This window comes from Saimiri boliviensis, chromosome 5 (assembly GCF_048565385.1).
Source record: "Saimiri boliviensis isolate mSaiBol1 chromosome 5, mSaiBol1.pri, whole genome shotgun sequence".
Classification (NCBI taxonomy): Eukaryota; Metazoa; Chordata; class Mammalia; order Primates; family Cebidae; genus Saimiri; species Saimiri boliviensis.
Window position 1 is genome coordinate 23,192,577 of NC_133453.1, and position 23,905 is coordinate 23,216,481.

A 23,905-nucleotide genomic window follows, 5' to 3' on the forward strand; every position below is an offset into this window, starting at 1 on the left:
CCAAATAGCTAGATACCATGGCCTAAACAAGTTGACTCATTAAATTAACGACTGCGTGCCTCCAGCCCCGGCCCTGGAGATGAAGCGGCAGGGCAGTCTGAGTGGCCAGTGAGCAGGTGGGCGGCCGGGCCTGTGCCTCTGTGCTGGCTAGGGAAGGAGCTGAGGCCGGACTGGGCATGTGAGTGGTTATCACCGGGGTCAGGTGCACACCGAGGCTATGTGCTCATTTTCCGACCCAAGTCCAGGAGGAAAAGGCCATTTAGATCCCAACAATGTTGGCTTCCTGTGTTCCTGAGAGGCAGGAAGCAACCCCAGGACAGAGTACCGGCAGCCCAGCTGGGGCGGGAGCTGGGGCCAAGGGCTGGGGGTGCAGTTCTTCACCCCGGCAGATTAATCTAAGGGTCCCTTCCCACTAAGGGGCTCCCTGCTCCCTCTCAGGCCACCACTGGGCCCTGTTGTGCGGGGGTAGTGCTGACACCAGGGGCAGAGATGGGGCTCCTGGCGCTCCATGGAGCTCCAGCTCGACTCCGGTCGGACACTGGCTCAGGAGGGTGCATGGGTGGGCTTGTAATTGTGGGGCCTTCTGTAGGAGCTGAGAGGCCATGGTTTGCTCAGTGGGGCCCATCCTGACATGTGTATCTGGGGAGAACAAATGAGAGGAGAAGGCTGGGGTTTCCTTCTCTTGCTCCTCCCTGCGTGTCCCCATCCCTCTGATGAGAAACGGTCCCTGGGGAATGAGCATCCCTGTGGCTCACAGACTGGCTTCTCCCCAGCAGTGTCTGATGTTCCCAGGGTTGGAAGCTGGGTTCTTCCCCTTTCTTGGTTGAAGGGAGGAAGAGGCGGGTGGCAGCGGTGGTGGAGGGTGTCTTAGTCGGGCTGTTACAGAATAGCTTAGCCTCTTAGGAGTTACTTTCTGGCTCACTACTGGGTAGGGGAAGGGAAGTGAGGAAGGAGTTAAAGAGAGGGGTGTGCAGGCACCAAGGAGCAAGGTAGGACCCAGGAGATGGCCTCTGCCCCGGTTCCCAGCATCTGCCGCCTTTGGCTTTTGCGTTCTTATGGGTCTTGTGCTCTGATTTCAGTATCCAGTATGAAATCACTGCATAATTTTTTTTTTTTTTTTTTTTTTTTACTGCAGTGATTTTGTATAGCATAGAAAAATTACTCCCAAGCTTAGTGATTTAAAATAAATACAGATGGGCCAGGTGTGGTGGCTCACGCCCGTAATCCCAGCACTTTGGGAGGCTGAGGCGAGCAGATCACGAGGTCAGGAATTCAAGACCAGCCTGACCAACATGGTGAAACCCCGTCTCTACGAAAAATACAAAAATTAGCTGGGCGTGGTGGCGTGTGCTGTAGTTCCAACTACTTAGGAGGCTGAGGCACGAGAATTGCTTGAACCTGGGAAGCAGAGGTTGCAGTGAGCTGAGATCATGCCACTGCACTCCAGACTGGGTGACAGAGAGAGACTTTGTCTCAAAAAAAAAACCCACCATACATACATACATGCATGCATACATACATACATACATACATACATACAGGCTGGGTACCATGGCTTACTCTTGTAATCCTAAGACTTTTGGAAGCCCAGGCAGGAGGATCATTTGAGCTCAGGAGTTTGAGACCAGCCTGGGCAAATAGCAAAACGCCCTCTCTACAAAATATGCAAAAATTAGCCAGGCATGGTGGCATATGCCTGTAGTCCCAGCTGCTCGGGAGACTGAGGTGGGAGGGTCACTTGAGCCTGGTAGGTGGAGATTGCAGTAAACTGAGATCAGGACACTGCACTCCAGCCTTGGGGGCAGAGTAGGGCAAGATCATGTCTCAAAAAAAGAAAAAAAAAATACAAAACTATTATTCCACACGGCTTCCATGGCTCAGGAATTCATGAGTGACTTGGCTGGGTGGTTCTGGCTCAGAGTGTCTTATGAAGGTGCAGTCAAGATGTCACTGGGGCCATATTCATCTGAAGGCCTGACTGGGGCTGGAGGAGCCACTTCCCACATGGCTCACTTAATGCTGTCAAGCTGGGGCTGGCTGTTGGCAGGAGGTGTCAGCCCCTCACCACATGGCCCTCTCCGTAGGGCTGCTTGGGAGTCTGATCACATGGTCACTGGCTTCCCCCAGAGTGAGTGATCCAAGACAAGGCTGAAGTCAAAGTGTCTTTTATAGCTTAGCCTCAGAAGTCGAACCAACACTGTCATTTCTCTAGTATCTGATTGATTACATAAATCAGCCCTATTTCATGTGGGAGGGGACTCCAGAAGGGCATGAGTAGCAGAGGCAAGAAACACTGGCAGCTACCTGAGAGGCTGGCCACCACAGTTTCCTTTTCTGTAGTACATGGAATATTTCATCATTCTGAGAGTGAGAGGCCAGCAGATTGGCAGGCCCAAACTTGAGATGACAGCAGACGCGATGCAAGTTGGGAGGACATTCTGCCCCTTGGGAGGAGATGCGAGAAAGGTGGCCAGGCGTGCAAAGGGGGCTTCCCTGGAGGAGACTCAGCAAGTGGGCCTCCTTGGGGTTGGAGGCGGATACTTCTACAGATGTCAAAATCCATTCATGGGGGCTTGGCCAAGCCTGTCCTGCTTGGCATCTGCCACTTGCTTTCGGTTTGCTAAGCTTTTGTCTTCTGGGCTGGGAGCTGGGGTGGGGGTGGTCTTCCTTCGCTCCCCTTTGTAGAGCTGCCAAGGACAAGCTTTCTGCATTCCAGTGTGCAGGAAGCACTCGGCATAGCATACTGCAATTGCCTGATGATTTCTCCACTTGCCCCCCACTTGAGGGCATTTGCTGAGTGTCTGCCCACTGTGTGACAGGCAGGTCTGCCTTGTATGGTCATGTAGGCCAAGTGCTGCCAAGGGTGCCTACCTGAGAGAGCATAGGAGTCAGCCCACCCTTTGCCTACCAAGCCAGGCATCTTGGCACAGGGCTGATCTGCTTGGAGAAAGGGCACCTTCTCACCATTTCCACAAAGACACTGCATGAGCTCAACTTACTATGCATGAGCTGTGTGTCCATCAGGCTGGTCTCCCAGAGGATGGCCTCAACCTTCTAGCATGCACGAAGATGCTGTGTGGTCTCGTGGGCCTGAAGGAGACACTGTCCTAGCTGCTGGGGGTCTGGGGTGAAAGAGACAGACATGCTCCCTGCCCTCCTGAGTGCAGTATGGGGAGATAGACTAGAGAGAAGCTACCCAGGGCGACTTCAGAAGGTAACCAGTAAATAACCGGGGTGCTGAGAAAGAATAATTGGAAAATGACTCCAATTTAAGTGGTCAGGGGAGACCTCTTTGAGGAGATGACTTTGGGTGGATTCCCAAGGGATAAGAGGGATTCAGCCCAGGGAACGATGGAGTGCTGGGGTGAGGGGAAGTGTTCCAGGCAGCTGACACAGCTAGTGCCAAGGCCCTGAGGCACTCTGGGAAGTGTCAGAGTGTGGAGCCTGGTGGAGGGAGGTGGCGTCCCGGCCCCCATTGTGTCCCTCATGTCTAGACTGGGGTTGGAGGCCGAAAGTGGTTGCTTAGGGATGATGCTTTTTTGGTTGAACATGAGATGTTGAGGTGGGTTCTACAGCTCAGGAACGATCTGAGAGTTGGGGGGACACAACTAAATGGGGTGCACGTAAACCCCAGGGGAGGTCTTCAGACAGATCCAACTCAGCAAACATTTATTAAGCCTCTCCTGTGTACCTCTCTCTCTCTCTTTCTCTCTCTCTCTCTCTCTCTCTCTCTCTCTGTGTGTGTGTGTGTGTGTGTGTATGAGAGAGAGAGAAGAAAGAGAGAGGCAGGTCCCCTACTGGAAGGAGCATACCCTGTCAGACCAAAAAAGGGGAAGTTTCCTCTATTCGGATGGGGTGGGGTGGGGAGGCTGCTGGTGTCCAAAAGGGGACAATTTTGGGAAGGGAGGGAGTTGCTCCCCTGGCTGTTGGGAGTGCTGAGGGACAGGGAGGAGCAGAAGGTTCCGAGAGATGGGTAACTCTGGCGTGGCTGAGCAGGGAATATGTCCTACTGTGGCCAGGGCGGAGATGTCCCTGAGCTGGGCTGGGTGGCTGGTGGGGTCAGGAAAGCCTTGCTCAGTACTGGTGAGTCACAGGCCGGGGCTGGGCCAGACTAGGTTCTGAGAGACGAAGATCCCATGCTGGGGTCAGTGGTCAAGGTCCCTTTTCAGGCACCACCCGTGTGCCTCCCAGCTTCTCCCCCTTCCCCGTTCCCAGCCCCTTCTGCCTCAGACAAACCAAAAGTCTTAGTGTGGGGAACCTGGAGCCTCTTTGGGGTGCTCCAGGCCTTCATCTGTGCCTCAACCTCCCTTTCTGCACTCTGCTGAGAATCGGGTTGGTTCAAAGCTGGAAGGAGGTGGAGGGTAGTAGATCCAGGAGAAGGGGGCGGATGGCTGTGGCTCTGGGCTGTAGCTGTAGAGGATTTGAAGTCAGGGCACTCCCCTACCTCCCTCTCCCCAGTTCTCTAACCTGAGTTCCCAACCCCCCAGCCTTAGCAGGTCCTGGGCAGCCAACAAGACCCAAAGCCGTGCAAACAGCTCAGGAGACCCCTCACCCACTCATGAGATCTGTGGGGAGGTCACCAAATCCCTTGGTGGAGTCCCAGAGCCCTGGGGGGTGGGGCGGCAGGGCTGGTGACATTCCAGGCTTTGGGAACCTGACAGGAAATTTGATTCCAGCTTCTGGTAATGGGAGGAAGAGCAAGTCCTGTGTGTGTGTGTGTGTGTGTGTGTGTGTGTGTGCGCTTCAAGTCATGCACAAGAAGTTTGTGTAAGCATCTGTTCACGCGTCTGTGTCCACAAATTTCTGTCAGGCTGTATCTGAGGGTGTCCCACAGAATTGTGCGTGTTGGTGCCCCGGGTCAGGGGTCTTCGTGGATGAATCTGTGTGAGGCTCTGTGTGTGCCCGAGGATGGCTGTGTGGATGGGTGGGAGTGGTTCTGGGTGAGTGTGTGTGGGTGTAATGTGTATGTGCTGGGCTCTCTCCTGGACTCTGAATTGGGTCTGTGTGTCTCTGTCTCTGGGGCACAGTAAGTGTGATTGTGGTTTTCGATGTCGTCTGCCTGCCTGGTGTGTGTGTAAAGGGAGAAGGCCCCCCTTATTCCTTGGTGCGGCTGGCATGGGCCCTGGGTCCGGGCTACCTCTGCCCCTGGCAGGGGTCCAGTGGGCAACCCCCCTGCTCCCCCCACCATCCCGCACCCGGAGGGGCTCGTGCTGGGGGCCCGGCGCCTCCCTGGCCGCGGGTCCGCAGTCCCGGACGCTCCCACCCCCCAGGCCCAGCAGCCGCTCCCCTCTGTCCCCTCCCTCTCTCCCTCTCTCCTTCCCTCCGTCCCTCCTTCCCTCCTTCCCTCACGAGCGCGGATTGCGGGCTGGGGTGGGAGGAGATTTCGCGGAGTTTCCATTTCATACCTCGCGGCTAAAACTTTCTTTCTGTGTCTCGCCCTCTTGCAGTCTGCAGCTTCTCCTGTCATCGGAAATGCCAGGCCAAGGTAAGGGGCTGCGGGCTGGCGGGCCCGGGAGGACTTGGGACAGGCCTGGCTCGGGGTCCGGGACTGGAGCGGGGGCGCCGGCGGGACGGGGGCGGTGCCCGGGGCGTCCCTCCTCCTCGCTTTGTTTATGCAAAGCGCCTGGGCCTGGGAGCGGGCGCAGGTCAAGGTGAAGGCGAAGGCCTGGGGGCGGGGGCGAGGGCGGGGGCGGGGGCGCGGCGGGCTGGGGAGTGCGGGAATACGGGTTGGGAGCGCAGCGGGCGATCTGGGCGGTCACTGGGGGTGGCTGGTGCGGACCGAGCTCCGAGGGAGCGGCCTTTGAAGGTGTTTCTGCTAGTTCTCAAGGGCTAGAGGGGAAGGGGGAGGGGATCCATTTCAATTACCCCGGGCTGCCCAGAGCCCCACTTGGCCCAATTCGGCCAACCTGGAAAACCTGTGTCCACAGCAACGGGACCCTGAGGTCGAGAGAAGTGGGTGGTGGAGTAAGTGGAGAATGAGATCGGAGGTCAGGATCGGCTGGTCTGAAACCCTCTGAGACTGTGCCTCCCTCTTGATTGGCCAGATCTCCTTTTGGTCCTCAGTTTCCCCATGAGTATTTCCAGGCTGGGCCTGGTGGGAGAGGGAAACTGAGTCAAGAAGACCGGAGGGATTGCTGGGCCCTAGTTGGCCAGGCTGGCTCAGCCCTGATGTATCCTGTGAGGTTTGAACCCAGTGGTCATATATCAGCTTCTTGGAATAACAGGGGGTGAGGGATTGACACCAAGACGGATTATGAGTTTGGGAAGGAAATGGTTCTGTCCAATGGCTCCAGCTCTGCCTGGGGGTGGAAGCCGCGTTCCTTGCCTCTCACTTGTGGCCAATGTCTGCACCTTCTCCCATTGTTGCTTGTAACCCTCCCTGCCTGTTCACCCCCTACATTTGCTCTTCACACTTGACCTTTCAAGAAATTCAGGTAGTAGAAGGAGAAGATGCTTCCAAAAGGAGCATTCATTCAGCAGTTGAGGATCCGTATCTGGTGCATCCTGGGCTTTGCACTTATTAGCTGGTGGCCTTGGGCAAGTTATGTACCTTTCTGAGCCTCTGCTTCATCCGCAAGGATATGGGAATAAGCCTCCCTCATTAAGTTGTTATGAGGATTCAATGAGCTAATGTGTGTGAAGTGCCCCGCCCAGCGCCTGGCACAGGGTACGTGCTCAAAAGTGTTGTGATTGATGCTCAGTTAGTTACTGGGAGCTTGGAGGTCCAAGTGTTACCTTGGGGGAAGGGGCACTGATGGGTCAGGCAGGTCTGGGAAGACTCTTCCTCCAAAGAGCCTTTACTTAAGCCAAGCATACACCTTGCTGGAGGGCATCTCCATCTGTAGACTCCAGCTTGGAACGCTCCCCTTGCAGAGGTGCTGAGGACCTGGCTTGCAGCAGGTACGTCCCTGCAGAGTTTTCTGCCTTTGCTTGTCTTCTGCTTTCCTGGGGCCACCCTCAGCCTTTTCTTTCCTGGATGGGGAAAGTAAGTTTCTGCTTCTCCTTCCACCTCTCTCCTTGTTCTGTTTATCCAGAGCAGAGTTGGTTTTTTTTTTTTTTTTTTTTTTTTTTCCTGCTTTAAACTCCAGAACTTTCCGATTTTCTTGCTTCTCTCCAGTCTACCCCTTCCTACTGTCCTTCCTGCAACCTTCTCTCTTAATAGCAATGAACATTTGTACAGTGCTTTGGGTCTTAGACAATATTTTACATGCATTATCAGACTTTGTTCTTTTAATTCCTTTAGAGCATAAAACATTGGCTGAAAGGTCCTGTTGTTTTACAGATGAGGAAACGGAGGTGCCCCAGGTTGAGTGACCTCAGGGTTTCCTAGTGGAATTCTTCACCTGTTCTCTGTCCCTGGGCCCTTGTGCTTCCTTCTCTTCGTCCTTCACGGCCTACTGCCATACATTTCCCCATCCTTGCCTGCCCTTCCTCCTCTTGATTTCCATCTCTTGACAGCAGCAGGATACATTTAGGGATAATAAGGGGATGAACTTTCAGGCAGTGAAGGGTCTGAATAGGGGAGATGGGTGGCCCAGAGAGGCCCAGAAAGATATACAGATGGCTCCTTGTCACGCAGCAGCCTTGTGCATGGGAACAGGCAGATGCCAAAGACGACGTTTTGGGGGCATAGCCCACCTGAGGGGTCTTACCTATGCTGGGGGCTCAGAATGTACGAGGCTGCAGCAGTCCTGCTCTGCGCTCCCCAGGAGGCCAGCTAAGTGGGGGAGAGGGTAGACTCGCAGGGCAGCAACCAGACAGACAGATGGGCTTTGTATAGGAGTTTCCTCTACAGGGAATGGGACCACCTGGTGGTGAGTGCTCCACCCAGCTGGTGGGTCTTTCCCTAAAACCGCAGCTCTTACTGCTGCCCTGCCTTTTCCTCCTGCTGGGAAGGGCAGCAGGAGCCAGAGCCCCAGAGCCCCAGCAAAGCTCTATACTGTAGATTTTATAGCCTAGCCATCGTGGAGGTCATCTCATCCATCCCCCGCTTCTAGGCAGGATTCATTAATGAATGTTTAGTAAGCTCCTTCCCATGGGCCAGACACCCTTTTAAGTGAACAGAGAGAGAAGGCCTTGGCCCTCATGGGTCTTACATTCTAATAGGGGAGACAGGCACTAAATAGGCAAGCAAGTTTTGAAGGGAATGAGCTGCAGCAATGGGTTAGAGAAGAATTCTGCTAGGGTAGCCCAGGAAGACTTCTTGGAGGAAGAGTCATGTGAGATGGGACCCAGATGATGGTGTGGGGGAGGAGAAAGAGCAGGTGCGAAGGCCCTGAGGTGAGAGGAGCTTGTTACTCTTGAAAGATGGCTGGAGAATAGTGAGTGCTGGTGAGTTTGGGCCTGAGGGACATGATTGGATTTCCACTCTGAGAAGGCCACTCTGGCCTTGAGCAGGCACCAGGGTAGGAGTAGCGACCCGGGCCAAGAGGCTGCTGATGCTGCCCACGTGGTAGAGGCTGGCGGCTTAGTCCACAGCGCTCGCCAGAAAGGCAGTAAGGAGGGGCTGGGCCTGGGATGCCTTCTGAGGGAGAGCCGGAGCCTCACTGAGTAATGGGATGTTGGGCGTGAGAGCGGGAGCCGACTTCAAGATGACTCCCAGGTTTTGGCCAGAGTAATTGGGTGCACGTGGTTTCACTTACTGAGATAGATGAGGTGTGTGAGAAATTTCTAGGAGAGATAGCTCCAGGGTTTCGGCTTTGCTTGGTCTCCGTTTCACAGTCCCATGCACTGGGGGTTTCTTGCTGCTGTTGATCCTCTCCACACTGGGGGTTTCTTGCTGCTGTTGATCCTCTCCAATTCCGCCTGCTCTGGCCACTTCTCCGGTAAGTGGTTGGTTCCTGATGCCTTCACGCACCAGCCTTAGGCTGTTTCTGCAGCATGAAGCGGTGGCTCCGACAGGGGCTGTGTTACGTATATGGAGCCATATGGTATAACAAATGGCCCCCAGACATAGTAGCTTAAAACAGCATCGAACACTGATTATCTCATAATAATAAATGTTTTGGGGGATCAGGATGTTGGGAGTGGGTTAGCTGCCTGGTTCTGGCCAGGGGTCTCTCATGGGGTTGCAGTTGAGATGTTGCCTGGGGCTGCAGTCTTCTCAAGGCCTGACTGGGGCTGGAGGATCATTTTCCAAGGTGGTTCTGTCATGTGGCTATCAAGTTGGGGTTGGCTGTTGGAGGTAGCTTCAGTTTCTTGCCACACGAACCTCTCTGTAGGGCTGCTTGAGTGTTCTTACAACATGGTGGCTAGTTTCCCCAGAGTGAATGAATGATTCAAGACAGAGCAAGGCAGAGCCACAATGTCTTTTATATACTATTCTTGAAAGACACACTGTTATTTCTGCAATATCCTATTGGTTACATAGGTCAGCCCTATTCAGTGTGGGAAGAACCTACGTAAGGGCTTGGATACCAAGAGGCAAGGATCAGTGGGGGCCATGTTGGATGGTGACACTACAGATGCCCAGAGACGGGGCAATGCTGACCTGGCAGCTAGGAGGCCGTGGGAGTGCTGGGAAGGGCAGGGGGGCAGGAATCAGACACTCCTGGGTTTGAACTCTACCTCTGCTGCCTTCCAGATACGTGAGCTGGGTTGCAGAGGATTAAATCCACATTGGCATAGAGTAGGCACCTTTCTCCTTTCTTGGAATGATAGTCACAGCCTGGAAAGGATCCCAGATATTCTGTGCCCTGCTCTCTGCCACTTGGACCTGCTTGAGAGAAAATGATCCTGCTGGTAGAGGTGAAGCCTCAGTGCCGGCTCATGGTCAGTGTTATCTCTGTGTTGATTGCCCACTAGAAGGTTGAGAGCTAGGTTCCACCCCAGCTTCTAGAATAGTACCTAGTCCATACCAGGAGTTCCAATAAAGGGATAAAAGGGTGGAATAAAGGAATATTGAGAAAGAAGTCCTTTCTATCTGGGGAAGAGGCTGAGGGGTTGGATAAAAGCAGGAGAGAAGTAGCAGCAAAATCACTCTAAAATCCCTCCCAAAAGCCCTTCCTACTTCCTGATACACAGGGTGCTCCAAATAATAATTCTAGTCACATTCCTTTTTCTAACTGGGGTATAATTCACACTGTCAAGTACATAAAACTCAAATGTACATCCTGATAGCTTTGTACGTACATGAGAACCAGGTCATGATCTAGAACATTCCCAGCAGCCAAAAAGCAACCCTTATGTTCCCCTTCAATATCCCCCAAAAGTAATTGCTATCTTTACTTGTATTATCAGAGATTAGTTTTGCCTGCTCTTGGATATCATAAAAATGGAATCACATAGTGTGTTTGCTTTTGTGTTTGGTGCATTTCACTCAGCATCATGTCTGGGAGGTTCACCATGTTCTTGTGGGTTGCAGGGGCTCATTCTTTTTAATTGCTATGTTGTATTCCATTATGTGAAGAAACCACAATGTATTTATCCATTCCACCGTTGATTGCCATTTGGGTTCTTTCCAGTTTGGGACTGTTAGGCACAGACCTGCCCTCTGTCTACACAGAACTTTGTAATCTACAATCTGTTTTCCCCTGTCTTTGCAGTTCTGTGAGGTGGGCGGGGCTCACAGTGGCCCCATTTCACAGATCCAACATCCAGGCTCTGTAAGGGTGCCCAACTTGGCTAATGGCACCTTGGCACAGGGGCCTTCTATGTGATTCTGCTCTGCTCTGGGTTAAATGGGCAGGGCGCAGGTGAGGAGAGAGAACAAGAGTGAAAGTAGCAGACACTGGAGAGAGCGGCGTGGGTCAGAACCAGGAATCTTACTGTAGTTCATGGAAACCCCATTCTCCAGCCCTCCCACTACATTTCCTGAGGGAAGCAAATTCCCAGCCTCCCTTAGTTCCCACCCTCACCCCTCATTGGGGTTCTTATCTGCCCTAGTTGTTTCTGTCCTGTTGATGATTAAAAATGAATGGCCCAGGACTTGTCTTTCACTTTTTTTTTTTTTTTTTTTTTTTTTGAGACAGGATCTCACTCTGTTGCCCAGGGTGGAGTGCAGTGGTATGATCATGATTCACTGCAGCCTCGATCTCCTGGGCTCAAGCCATCCTCGATCCTCCCACCTCAGCCTCCTGAGCAGCTGGGACTACAGATGTGTGCCACCACACCTGGCTAATTTTTTTTTTACTTTTTGTAGAGACAGGGTCTTGCCATGTTTCCCAGGCTGGTCTTGAACTCCTGGACTCAAGTGATCTGCCTGCCTTGGCCTCCCAAAGTGCTGAGATTATAGGCATGAGGCACCACACCCTGCCTGCTTTCCACTTTTATGTTAGTACATGTGCTGTGTGTTCACAGAAGCTTCGCTTCCATTTGCTTTTCTCTTCTGTCCCCTGCTATATAGGGGACATAAATTCCAGATAAGTTTTATTTATGCATTTATTATTTTAAGTAAACTTTTAATTTTAGAATAGTCTTAGGTTTACAGAAAATTTGCGAAGGATAGCACAGAAAGTTCCTGTGTGGCAAGCACCCAGTTTCCCCTAGCCCCTGGATACCTTTTGAAAAATGCTTTCCTCCCTGCTGATCCTCACTCCTTGTTTTGAAATAGCAGTTTCAGTTGACAATAGCAGCATCTTCCGCCAAATACTCTTTGTCCACTCCAGGTCAGACAAGAGTTCAGTGAAAGGACCAGACAGCTGTTGGGCAGGCAGATGGCCCAGGCCTCAGCCTCTTGGACGGCCCTTTCTTACCCACTGGCCTCCTTCCTTAGCTCTCTCTGACCTCTTCCCAGGCCCCAGAACTTTCCTGTCTCAAGTACCAACTGAGGCGGAGGGAGGAGGCTACAGCAACAACTTGGTCTCCTCCCCTGCACCAAAAGGGCTTAAATCTCATCCTTTAAGCTTGAAAGGAAAGGAAATCCCATAATTAACCCCCACCTTTCAGTCTCATCACACATTACCTTTCCTGCTAGTCTTGTAAACACACCTGCAGCCTTCCTTTACAGTTGGGATGGAGGCTTGTATTCTCCGGCTACCACAAACACCTGAGTGGGAGGAGGTTCATGGCCCCAGGACCCATCGATGGCTCCGAGCCTAGTGGAGCGTTTAAGCTCTTTGACTTTGGAGATAGACTTAAGTTTAAATCCCAGCTGCATCAATAACTGGCTGTGTGATCTTGGGCGAGTTACCGAACCTCTCTGAGCCCCAATTTCCCATCTGTAACGTGGTGATTCTAGTAGTACTTATCTCATAGAGCTCTTGTGAGTGCTGGGAATGGGTAACCCTACTAAAATGCTAAGTTCAAAACTCAGTTGTTAAAAAGTTGCTAATATCTATTTATTATTTTGTATTCCTCTAGCCTTCTCCTACCTCCTGTAATGCAGAGAGAATCTGAGAGGTCAACAAAGCTTTCTGAGGGCAGTGGTGTGAAGACTAGATAGGCACCTGCTTTTGTTTTTCCTTCTCTTCTCTCTCTCCATTATCAAGGAAGAGTGAGGAAATTCTACAGGCAAATGTAGCATGTCTTTTGCTTGTTTGCCTACCGTGTAGCCCCTGAGATCTGTAGTAGTGGTTTGAGGTCTTCTCTGCACATTAGAATCACCTGGGTGCTTTTAAAAAAACTGACGTCTGTGTTCTACTCCCTGGAGGTTCTGATTTAATTAGTTTCCACTATGACCTGACCTGGGCATTGGGATTTTTAGAAGTTGTCAACCAGTGGTGGGAATGTAAAATGGTACAGCCGCTCTAGAAACAGTTCGGCCATTTCTTATAAAATTAAACATACCCTTGCTGTATGACCCAGAAATTCCACTCCAAGATTTTTATCCAAGAGAAGTAAATGCATGTCTGTAAGAAGACTTATACACAAATATTCATAGCAGCTTTATTTCTAATAGCCCCAAACTGGAACGAACCCTACTATTCAGTGACAGGTGAATGGATCCATGAATTATGATGTCATAGTACAGCGGGATACTACACTGCAATAAAGAGAAACGATCTACATGCAACAGTGTGGATGAATCTCAAAAACATCGTGCTGAGCGAAAGAAGCCAGATGCAAAAAGGGCACATACTGGGTGATTCCCTTTTCGTGCAGTTCGGAAAAGGCAAAGCCCTAGTGACAGAGCAGATTAGTAGAGTGGTGGGGAGACTGGCCGCAAAGGTGTTCGAAGGAACTTCCTTGGGGGATGTTGATTGTGGTCATTATGCATGCACCTGTCAAAACCTGTTGAACTCTCTTCCTTAAAGGGATGCATTTTATTGTATACCTTAATAAAGTTTATTTTAATAACGTTTTCCATGTGCAGCCACTTTTGAGAACCACTGGTCTACGGCTTCTGGAGACCAAGCTCTGTCTTAGTCTTCGTGGCCAGCACTAGCACAATACCATGTATTTAATAGTGCTTTCTGGAGTTGAGGGCTTTCTTTCCCATTTTTTATAACAACTTTATTGAGGTATAACTAATTCACATACCATACAATATGCTTGTTTAAAGTGTACAATTCAGTGATTTTTTTTTTTTTTATCATCACAGAGTTGTGTGACCATCACTGCAGTCAATTTTAGAACATTTTCAGCAGCTTGGAAAGAAACCTTGTGCCTTTTAGCTCAAACCCTAATCCCTCTATCTCTTCCCCACCTTATCCCAACAATCAGCAGCCACTAATCTTTCTTTGTCTGTATGTTTGCTAATTCTGATGATTTCATAGCTGTGGGCTTCAGGACTGGCTTTTTCTTTTCACAATGTTTTCAAGGTACAGCTATGCTGTAGCTCCCTTTTGATGGTTGAGTAATATTCCATTGTATGAATATAGCCCATTTTGTTTTTCCATTCATCATTTGCTGGACATTTGGTTTGTTTCACTTTTTGGTTATTATGACTAATGCTGCCATGAGGATTCATGTACAAGTTTTTGTGTGGACATCTGTTTTCATTTCTCTTGGGTGTGTGTAGTTGAGAGTGGAATTGTGGAGTCACAGGGTAACTCTATTTTTAACACTTTGAAGAGCTGCTCAGCTGTTTTACACAATAACTTATATTGGTTTTCTAGGGCTGTCCTAAAAACGTATCACAAACTAGGTGACTTAAAACAACAGAAATGTATTATCTCACAGTTCCAGAGGCTAGAAGTCAAAAACCAAGGTGTTGGTAGGGCTGTGCTCCCTCTGAAACCTGCAGGAGCCCTTTCTTGCTTCCTTCCAGCTTCTGGAGGTCTCCAGCAATCTCTCGTGTTCCTTGACTTGTAGGTGCATCACTCGTCCTCTGTCTTCATGTGGTAGTCTCCCTGTGTCCTCACATCATCTTCCCTCTGTGTCTCTGTGTCTGATTTTTTTTTTTTTTAAATCAGGAACTGCCATAGTGAGTTATGGCCCATCCTCATGACCCCATTTTAGAGCTTGATTACATCTGTAAGGATCTTACCTCCAAAAAGGTCATATTCTGAGGTGCTGGGGTTAGGACTTCACATCTTTTGTGAGGAACACAGTTCAACCCACAACATAGCTGCGCCATTTTACATTCTCACCAGCAATATGTGAAGGTTCCAGTTTTTCCGCATCCTTGTCAACACTTGTTATTATGTGACTTTTTGATTGTAGTCATTCTAGTGGATGTCAAATGGTAATCTCATCATGGTTTTGATTTAATTTCCTGGATGACTAATGATGTTGAGTGTCTTTTCATGTGTTTATCGATTATTTGTGTATCATTTTTGGAGAAATGTCTGTTGACATTCTTTATTCACTTAAAAAACTGGGTTATTAGTCTTTTATTATTGAGTTGTAAAAGTTCTTTATAGGTTCAGGGTAAAAGTCCCTTATCAAATACATGATTTGAAATTTTTTTTTATTCTCTGGTGGTCTTAAAAGCCAGTTTTGAATTTTGGTGCAGTGTGGTTTATTTTTTCTTTGGTGGCTTGTACTTTTGTTGTCATATCTAAGAATTCATTGCCAAATCCATGGTCACAAAGATTTACCCCCGTGTTTTCTTCTTGGAGTTTACGGTTTTGGCTCTTACATTTAGGTCTTTTATCCAGTTTTAGTTAATTTTTACATGTGGTGTAAAGTAAGGTAAATGCTCTCTTTTGCATGTGGCTACCCATTTGTTCCAGCACCATTTGAGGAAAGGATCATTCCTTCCCCACTGAATGATCTTGGCATCATTTGTATTAAGTTTCAAAACTGGGAAGTGTGAATCCTCTGACTTTATTCTTTTTCAAGATTGTCTTGACTATTCTGTGTCCCTTGAAGAAATTTTAGAATCAGCCTGTCAATTTCTACAAAGAAGCCAGTTGGAATTCCAATAGGGCTTGCATTGAATCTGTAGGTCAATTTGGGGAATATTGCCATCTTAACAATTTTGAGGCTGGTAGGAGTGGCTCACTCCTGTAATCCCAGCACTTTGGAAGGCCGAGGTGGTTGGATCACTTGAGATAGGTCAGGAGTTTGAGATCAGTCTGGCCAACATGGCGAAACCCTGTCTCTACTAAAAATAAAAAATTAGCCAGGCATGGTGGTACATGCCTCTAATCCCAGCTACTTGGGAGACTGAGGTAGGAAGATCTCTTGAACCCAGGTGGTGGAGGTTGCAGTGAGCTGAGATTGCTCCATTGCACTCCAGCCTAGGTGACATAGTGAGATTTTGCTCAAAACAAAAAACAAAAAAACACCAAAAAGCAATTCTGAGTTTTCCGATTCATGAGCATGAGATGCGTTTCTATTTATTTGTATCTTCTTTAATTTCTTTCAACAATATTTTGTAATTTTCAGAGTATACATTTTTTACTTCTTTGTGAAGTTTATTCTTTAGTATTTTCTTCTTTTTGATGCTGTTTGAAATGGAATTGTTTGCTTAATTTCATTTTGAGATCGTTCATTGTCAGAATATGGAAATATAATTGATTTTGTGTAGTGATGATTTATCTTGCAATCATCACTGTTTGTTAGTTCTAAGAGTTTTTAAGGGATTCCTTAGGGGTTTCTACATACAAGATGATGGCATCTGTGAATATAGTTTTACTTCTTTCTTTCTAATCGGGATACTTTTTATTTCATTTTTTTGCCTGATTGCCTGATTACAACCTTCAGTATGATGTTACTAGAAGTGGCGAGAGCAGAAATCATTGTCTAGTTCCTGAACGTAGGAGGAAACTATCCAATATTTCACTGCTAAGCATGATATTAGCTGTGGGTTTTTCACAGATGCCCTTCATCAGGTTGAGGAAGTTTCCTTCTATTCCTGATTTGTTGATTCTTTTTTTTTTTTGAGATGAAGTCTTGCTCTGTTGCCAGGTTGGAAGTACAGTGGCGTGATCTCGGTTCACTGCAACCTCTGCCTCCCAGGTTCAAGTGATTCTCCTGCCTCAGCCTCCCAAGAAGCTGGTACACATCACCACGTCCGGCTAATTTTTGTATTCTTGGTAGAGACAGGATTTCACTATGTTGGCCAGGATGGTCTCAATCTTTTGATCTCGTGGTCTACTGACCTTGGCCTCCCAAAGTGCTGGGATTACAGGTGTAAGCCACTGTGCCTGGCACAATGTTTTTAGAATCATGAAATAGTGTTAGATTTTGTTGAATTCTTTTAATGATGATCACATGGTTTTTGTTTCTTCAGTCTACTGATATTAGTATATTACTTTAATTGATTTTCAGTTGTTAAAATCACCTTTTATTCTTGGGATAAATCCCATTTGGTCATGGTGTGTAATTCTCCTTCTTACATGTTTCTGGATTCCCTTTGCTAGCATTTGTTGAGAATTTTTGCATCTATATTCATAAGAGATACTGGTTGGTAGTTCTCTTTTTCCTATGATATCTTTGTTTGGTTTTGGCCTCACAGAATGATTTGAGAAGTGGTTGTTTCTCTTCTACTTTTTGGAAGAATTCGTAAAGAATTGATATTTATTCTTCTTTAAATGTTTGTGAGAACGTTTAAACCTATGAAGCCACCTGAACCTGGGCTTTTTTTTGTGTGCGTATAGTTTTTTGATCACTAGTTCAATTTATTTATTTATTATAGGTCTAGGTCTATTCAGATTTCTAATTGCTTCTTGAGTCAGTTTTGGCATTTTGTACATTTCTAAGAATTTGTCTATTTTATCTTTGTTATCTAATTTATTCATGGTATTTCTTCATAATTCTTTTTTTTATTTTTTGAGATAGAGTCTTACTCTGTCACCCAGGCTGGAGTGCAATGGTGTAATCTTGGCTCACCACAACCTCCACCTCCTGGGTTCAAGCGATTCTCCTGCCTCAGTCTCCTGAGTAGCTGGGATTACATATGCGCACCACCACACCTGGCTAATTTTGTATTTTTAGTAGAGATGAGGTTTCACCATGTTGGTCAGGCTGGTCTTGAACTCCTGACCTTGTGATCCGCCTGCATTTTCCTTACTTTTACAGGGTTTTTCATTATAATAACTTTGCTTATAGTCCCTGTTTATTGAGTATCCTCTGCATGGTGGCTACTTGACATGCTTCTCATTTAGTCCTTGAAAGACCACACATAAAGCAGATGTGATTGTTCATACTGTCAAAGGACACATTGAAGGGAAAGTCTTATACCAGTTGTGCAACTAGCAGGCGGTGGCAAGTGCTTCCTGCTCAGGTCTGAGTGTCTGGCTCTAGTGTCTGATGGATTTCATTACAGCAAAGGACCTCTCTTGTTCCACATTCAGCCTCTTCTCTCCACTGCTGTGACTTCATGATTTTCTGACTTTACCATTGCGTAGGGGACAGCGATGGGTCAGTGTTCCCTCATGCACACACACACACGCACATGCACACACATGCAGTCTTCTTCCCACAGCAGGGAGGGGCAAGGCTGGGGGTGAAGAGACACTGAGCTATGACTGGCTTCTCATTTTCCTGGAATGTGGCTCCCCAAAGGTCTCATATTTTTCAGCGTTTCTGACTCTGGGGCTGTGTAAACATCACACAGGGGTTTGCTGCATGTGAGAGACTGGAGGAGCTAGAGAGGGGGAGGGTAGGAGCCCAGAGCAGAGAGAAGGGCAAATGGGAGATTGGAGAACAGAGAGGGAGAGAGGAGAGAAAAGTCCTGGGGTCCTAGTGAAACAGGACACTGGATGAAGCATGTGAGAGGGAATAAAGGCCAGTGGAGTCCTACTGAGTGAGTGAGGGATCTCGGAAGGCGAGGTCTGTGGTGCAGTGCCAGGGGAGGGCAGAAGGTCCGATTAAGGTTAGGAGCCCTGTTGGTGGGGTGGGAGGAGATCCCCAGTCCACACAAGCCACCCTGGCTGCTTCTGGCTTTTAGCTCGGGGGGTCTGTGGTGCCCGCTGAGCTGGCTGAGCAGGGAGAGTGGGGCCTTTGCTGGTGGATCACCCCATCGCAGGGTGCGGTGAGCCTGGCATTGGGGAGTGGCGGCTCCTTGCTTCCTGGGGCTCCACCTTGACTGAGAGAACCTGCTGGCTGGAAGGAGGCCCTGGGATGCCTTATAAGAACCCAGCATTCTCTGGGGCTGGGCTCTGTCTAGAGGCCAATACTCAGTTGTAGCCCTCTGAGCCTCCCAAGCCACTGAGCTAGAACAATCTGCTTCCTGAGTCTGGACAGCAGGAGAGGGGCCTAGGGCACACAGTTGGAGCCCCTGTGGCCTCCGGCTCTTGACTCTGCTATTTACATGAACCGTGTTGTATCAGGCAAGTCACTCCCACTCTGCAATCAGGTTTCCTCAGCTGTATAAAAATGGTGACATTGATATCTTGCTGATATCATGCTGACCTTGCAAGGTTGGTAGGAGGATTAGAGAGAATGCAGTTGAAAATCTTGGCATGTGGTAGGCTTTCGCTCAATAGATAACTCTTGTTCTATTCTTCTGAGATCCTAGGATAATAAAGAGCTGAGTGCCCCAGAAATAACAAACAGCTAACTGCCCCAGAAATCCAACAGCCAGCAGGCCAGGGCAGCTCCATGGAATGACTGTGGCTCCGGCTCCCTTACCCTGTTCCAGTAGATTCCTCTGCCTGCAGCCACCTGCTGGCCCTGTGAACCCTCTTCCCCCACAGTTGTTTCTCCCTGCTCCACCCTGCCAAGGACCTTTGACACCCCTGTTCCCTCTCTCTGGGGGTTCTGGCTTGTGGCTGATGAGTGACTTGGCCAATGCCCCCTGCAGCGGGCAGGCGGGTGGGATGTTAGCGGGGGGCCATTAGGAGGAGAGGGGTGTGTGTGTCTTGGGGCACAGTGGAACACAGAGCAAGTCACAGATTAACCCCATGGCCTGTTTCGTCTGACGCTGGCCCAGGGCACCCAAGCAAGGGTGTCCAGGGGTGTCTGGGTTCAGACTGGGTTCTGTCGGAGGAAGCAGGGGAGGAAGGTCACTCGTGGGTCACATGTGGTTGGAGGAGTAGTAGGAAGCCCTGGAGCCCTCTTCTGCACACAGAACTCACACTGGCTTGAATTCCACATCAGTGCACAGCTTCCAAAACGCCTATATCCTTGCACACACAGGATCTATTTAATCTAATCATCGCAGCAACACTGCAAGATAGGTATTAATATAATCGCCAGGGCACAGAGGAGAAAACGGCTCAGATGGTTGAGCAGTGCACTCACACAGCCAGTAAGGTTGTGGAACCAGGACTGGGGACTTGAACCCAGGCTTAAGGAGAGACTTGGGGAGAGAATCTGAGCTGAGCCCAAGTCTGACTGTTCTTCTTCAGCACACATTATTTCTGACACTGGGCAAGTTGCACAGCCTCTTTGTGACTTGAGTTCTTGATCTGTAATAGTCATAAACATAGTTACTGCTTCAAAAGATTATTGTAAGAATTAAATGCACTAATGCCTACAAAGTGCTTAGAGCAATAGATAAATGCTAGTGATTATTATCAACACGAAGGACAGAGGCTGCAGTTGAGTTGGGTGGAGGAGGTGAGTGCAGACTGGCTCGTTGTATTTTGCTTTACTGAGGCTTCCTTAACTTCCAGGGAAGACAGTTTGAACGTTCTCCACTGAACCGGCTGTCTTGTGATGTGGTGAGCTCTCAGCAGCTGTCTTACATTGTTGGGAGGAAGGTTGCACTAGAAACAGTTAAAGTCTCTTGTTTTAAGATTTGGGGCCTGGGAAGACACAGCTGATTTAAAAAATTTTTTATTTTTTTTTAATTTTGAGACAGAGCCTCACTCTGTCACCCAGGCTGGAGTGCAGTGGCGCGATCTCGGCTCTCTGCAACCTCTTCCTCGCAGGATCAAGTGATTCTTGTGCCTCAGCTGCCTGAGTAGCTGAGACTACAGGTGTGCACCGCCATACCCGGCTAATTTTTTTTTTTTTTGTATTTTTAGTAGAGACAGAGTTTTGCCATGTTGCCCAGGCTGGTCTCAAACTCTTGAGCTCAGGCAATCCTCCCACGTAGGCCTCCCAAAGTGCTAGGATTATAGGTGTGAGCACTTTTTTAGTAGATGTACATATTTTCATGGTTTATGTAATTTGTAAAAATCAAATCAGTATAATTGGGATATCCATCACCTTAAATATTTATTTATTTATTTATTTATTTTTTTTGAGACGGAGTCTTGCTCTGTCGCCCAGGCTGGAGTGGAGTAGTGCGATCTTGGCTCACTGCAACCTCTGCCTCCTGGGTTCAAGCAGTTCTCCTGCCTCAGCTTCCTGAGTAGCTGGGATTACAGACATGTACCACCACACCTGGATACTTTTTTTTGTATTTTTAGTAGAGATGGGGTTTCACCATGTTGGTCAGGCTGGTCTCGAACTCCTGACCTTGTGATCTGCCCGCATTGGCCTCCCAAAGTGCTAGGATTACGGGTGTGAGCCACCACACCCAGCCAAATATTTGTCTTTTATTTGTGCTAGAAACACTGGAATTGTTTTTGTCTAGCTATTTGGAAATAAACATCAGCGCTGATATGTTTCCTGTTTTCCCTGCTTATAGCTGAGTAGCCTTGGGCCATTTTCTGAAGGGCATGGGTTTTCAGCTTCCTGGTCCGTAAGCTGGGATGGTGAGTCTTGCCTGCAGTCTTGTGGTGAGGATTAGGTGAGCTAGGTATGGAGAGTGCTTCTCTGCTCCTGGTACATGGTAGCCGGTGATCTGTGATAGCTGTGGTGCAGTGGCAGTGGTGTGGTTATTGTCATTGTATGCAGTCTGTCTCTCTCCAGGTGGTGACCCCATGCCAGAGCACCTGTGCCTCTTATCCCTGGGCCAGCTCTGTTTGCTGTGCTCCCTGGGTGTCTGCATTCTTCCTCCTCTGCCCTCTTAGTCTGAGCATCCCTGGTCTGATTCCCAGGGGTGTCTCGGGACCCTCCCAGGTTGAACCCCTCGCCCCTTCCAAGGACTAAATTCTTTAACTGTCTGCCGACTCTCATCTGACCCTGATTTATGTCTTCCTTAGGACCCAAGTTTTTGTTTTGCTACTTTGTATTTTGAGATGATTAAACTTACAGAAAATTTGCAAAAACAGTACAGAGAGTTTCCTTATACCCTTCACCCAACTCCCTCATCTTACATAACCATGCACGGCTATCAAAACCAGGACATTCACATTGATCTGATGTTAATCTGAGGATTGTGGTAGAATTTGGCCAGTGTTCCCACCACTGCCCTTTTTCTAATCTAGGATCCAATCCAGGATCCCGCCTTGCATGTAGCCATTGTGTCTCCTGAGCCTCCTCCTGCCTGGGACAGCTCCTCTGCCTTTCTTTGTTGTGGATGAGTATGGCACCTTTGGAGAGTGCTGGTTAGTTATTTTGAAGACTGTCCCTCAATTTGGGTGTGTCTGATTTCCTCTTTCCATCATTTCTTCTACATTTATTAGTTGGGCTTCTACTGTAAAGAATGGTGCCTTATCCCCGATTTGCTGATTTGTTCAATGATTTGTTTGTCAGTATGGACACTTAGACATTTACTTTATGGATCACAAACTCATATGATCATTTTTTTTCTCAGATCAAATTGATCTACCCATGGCCAATGGGAGCTCCTTGTATTGGTAGGACCCACAGTTTTTGACTTCTCTTATCTGCTCACTGTATTTGTCAGGGTTCTCCAGAGAAACAGAACCCATATTAAGAATGTATTTAGGGAATCGGCTTACGCGATCGTGGGGCCTGGCAAGTGTGAAGTGTGTAGGGGAAGGCCTGTAGACCAGAGACTCAGGCAGCAGTTGATGTTGCAGATTCTTGAGGCAGAATATCTTTTTTTCCAGGAAACCTCAGTTTATGCTCTTAAGGCCTTCAGTTTATTGGCGGAGGTTACCCACCTTTTCAAGGGTAACCTCTTCTACTTAAGGCCCCTGACTATAGACTTTAATCACATCTACAAAACACCTTCACATGACACCTGGACTAGTGTTTGGTTAAATCACCGGGTGCTGTAGCCTAGTCAAGTTGATGCAGAGAACTCATCATTACACCCACCGATAGTTCTTCTCTTGGCAGTATGGAAGTTGTTTTCTATGTCAACATGGGTGGGGTGGATGAAGAATGCAGGGGTTGCACCAGTCCAGTTTGGGATGAAAATGTGACCTTTGATTCCCGCTCTCTGTGAGAATTTGTGCAAATCCCTCCTTTCATTTGTAAGATGGGAGAAGCCTTGTTTCTGAGCATGTAGGAGATGAGAAGATTTTAAAGGCCCGACTTTGAGCCACAGTGGGAATGCCTCTTCACAGGGCTTGGCTTCAGGTACTTTCAGGACTTGGACCTGGACTTTTCATTCCTTCTGGGGACACACCTGGGATATTCTTCCCTTCGGGGAGAGGCTAAGGTGGTGCCGACCAAAGCGGTTCCTCTCTCTGATCTGATCAGTTGGGAAGAGGGTCACAGAGAGACCGAAACCAGAGTCCAGGCAAGGAATTGCAGCTACAGCCCTGAGATGGTGGTGGGAAACCCTCTGGGATTTGAACTGAAAACCACCGAGCAAGGCTCCCTAACTGGGCAGAGTTCCCTGAAGTTCTCTAGGCTGCTGGGGGAGGATGGAAGGAGAGGGAGTTCTTGGCTTTCCAGGATTTGGGAGGGAGACATGGAAGCTAGAGGGAGGAGCCTTCATGCAAGGGGAAAACCCTGCATACATCCTGAAGACCTCCCTCACCAATGGGGCCTTGGCATCCTACTGCCTCCCTGGGTGCCAGTTGTTTTCCTTTTTGCATGAGGAGAAACTGAGGCTCAGAGTGGTTCGAAATTCAGTAGAGGAGTGGCTATCAGACAGTCACTGAGGGTAACCAGGTGATTCTCTTGGTCTTCCTGGAGGACAGGTTATGAGGAAACAGGTTGAACTGCAGCCGGAGGACTTGGGATTGTCCTAAGGAGGGTCATCCTCTGGTTGTGGGGAGCCTGGAATGGGAGCAAGGAACTGAAGGAGCAGCTGGGACTCCCTTAATTGGAATCTCTAGGATGGGAATGGTTGTATTGGGCAGGGAAAGGCTGTCTTCCCCAACTGGTAGGATGTGTGTCTGGAGGGGTGGATCAGGAACTGGGCTCTGGGACCTGGAGGCCGAGTGCTAGAGTCCCAGCCTGCCTGGCATTGAGCTGGGGAAAATAGCCTGGGCCATCTGTGCCTTCTGAGACCACATCTGTTCTCACATGCCCCTGGGAGCCAGCCTCCCAGCTCTGGCCATGTTCCGGAGAGGCTGAGACTGAGGCCTCCCCTGGCCCCCCTTGCCCTCCCCTGGACCACTTGCCCTCCCCTGGCCCCCTTGCCGTCCTCTTCCCTCAGAGGCATCCATCTGCCTCAGTGTTCTGTGTGGAGACCAGGAAATGGGACTAGTATCAGTGAGCATTCTTGGTAGCAAGCTTGACCATGTCCAGCCTCAGTTTCCTCAAATGTAAGATGGGGATAATAAAAATAACACCTAACTTTCAGGGTTGCTGTGAAGAGCTTTGTAAATGGTACATATTGTGGGATGGATGCCCTGTTCCTGGCTGGGTCAGTGAGTGGGGGGCACTCCTGTCCCCCACTCACTGGGTGAGTTATTGGAGGGACTGGTGGGGTGTC

General features: G+C 48.9%; 1 protein-coding gene across 12 annotated transcripts in view; it reads left to right on the plus strand.

Annotated features, from left to right (window-relative positions):
- The window catches only part of TNS1 (tensin 1), a 212,175-nt gene that overhangs the window by 27,453 nt on the left and 160,817 nt on the right, over nucleotides 1-23,905 (plus strand). For all 12 annotated transcript variants that reach the window (XM_074399052.1, XM_039469591.2, XM_074399041.1 and 9 more), the window contains exon 3: nucleotides 5,448-5,485. In XM_074399052.1, the coding sequence (XP_074255153.1) occupies nucleotides 5,448-5,485 (38 nt within the window). The remainder of the gene's footprint in view (nucleotides 1-5,447; nucleotides 5,486-23,905) is intronic.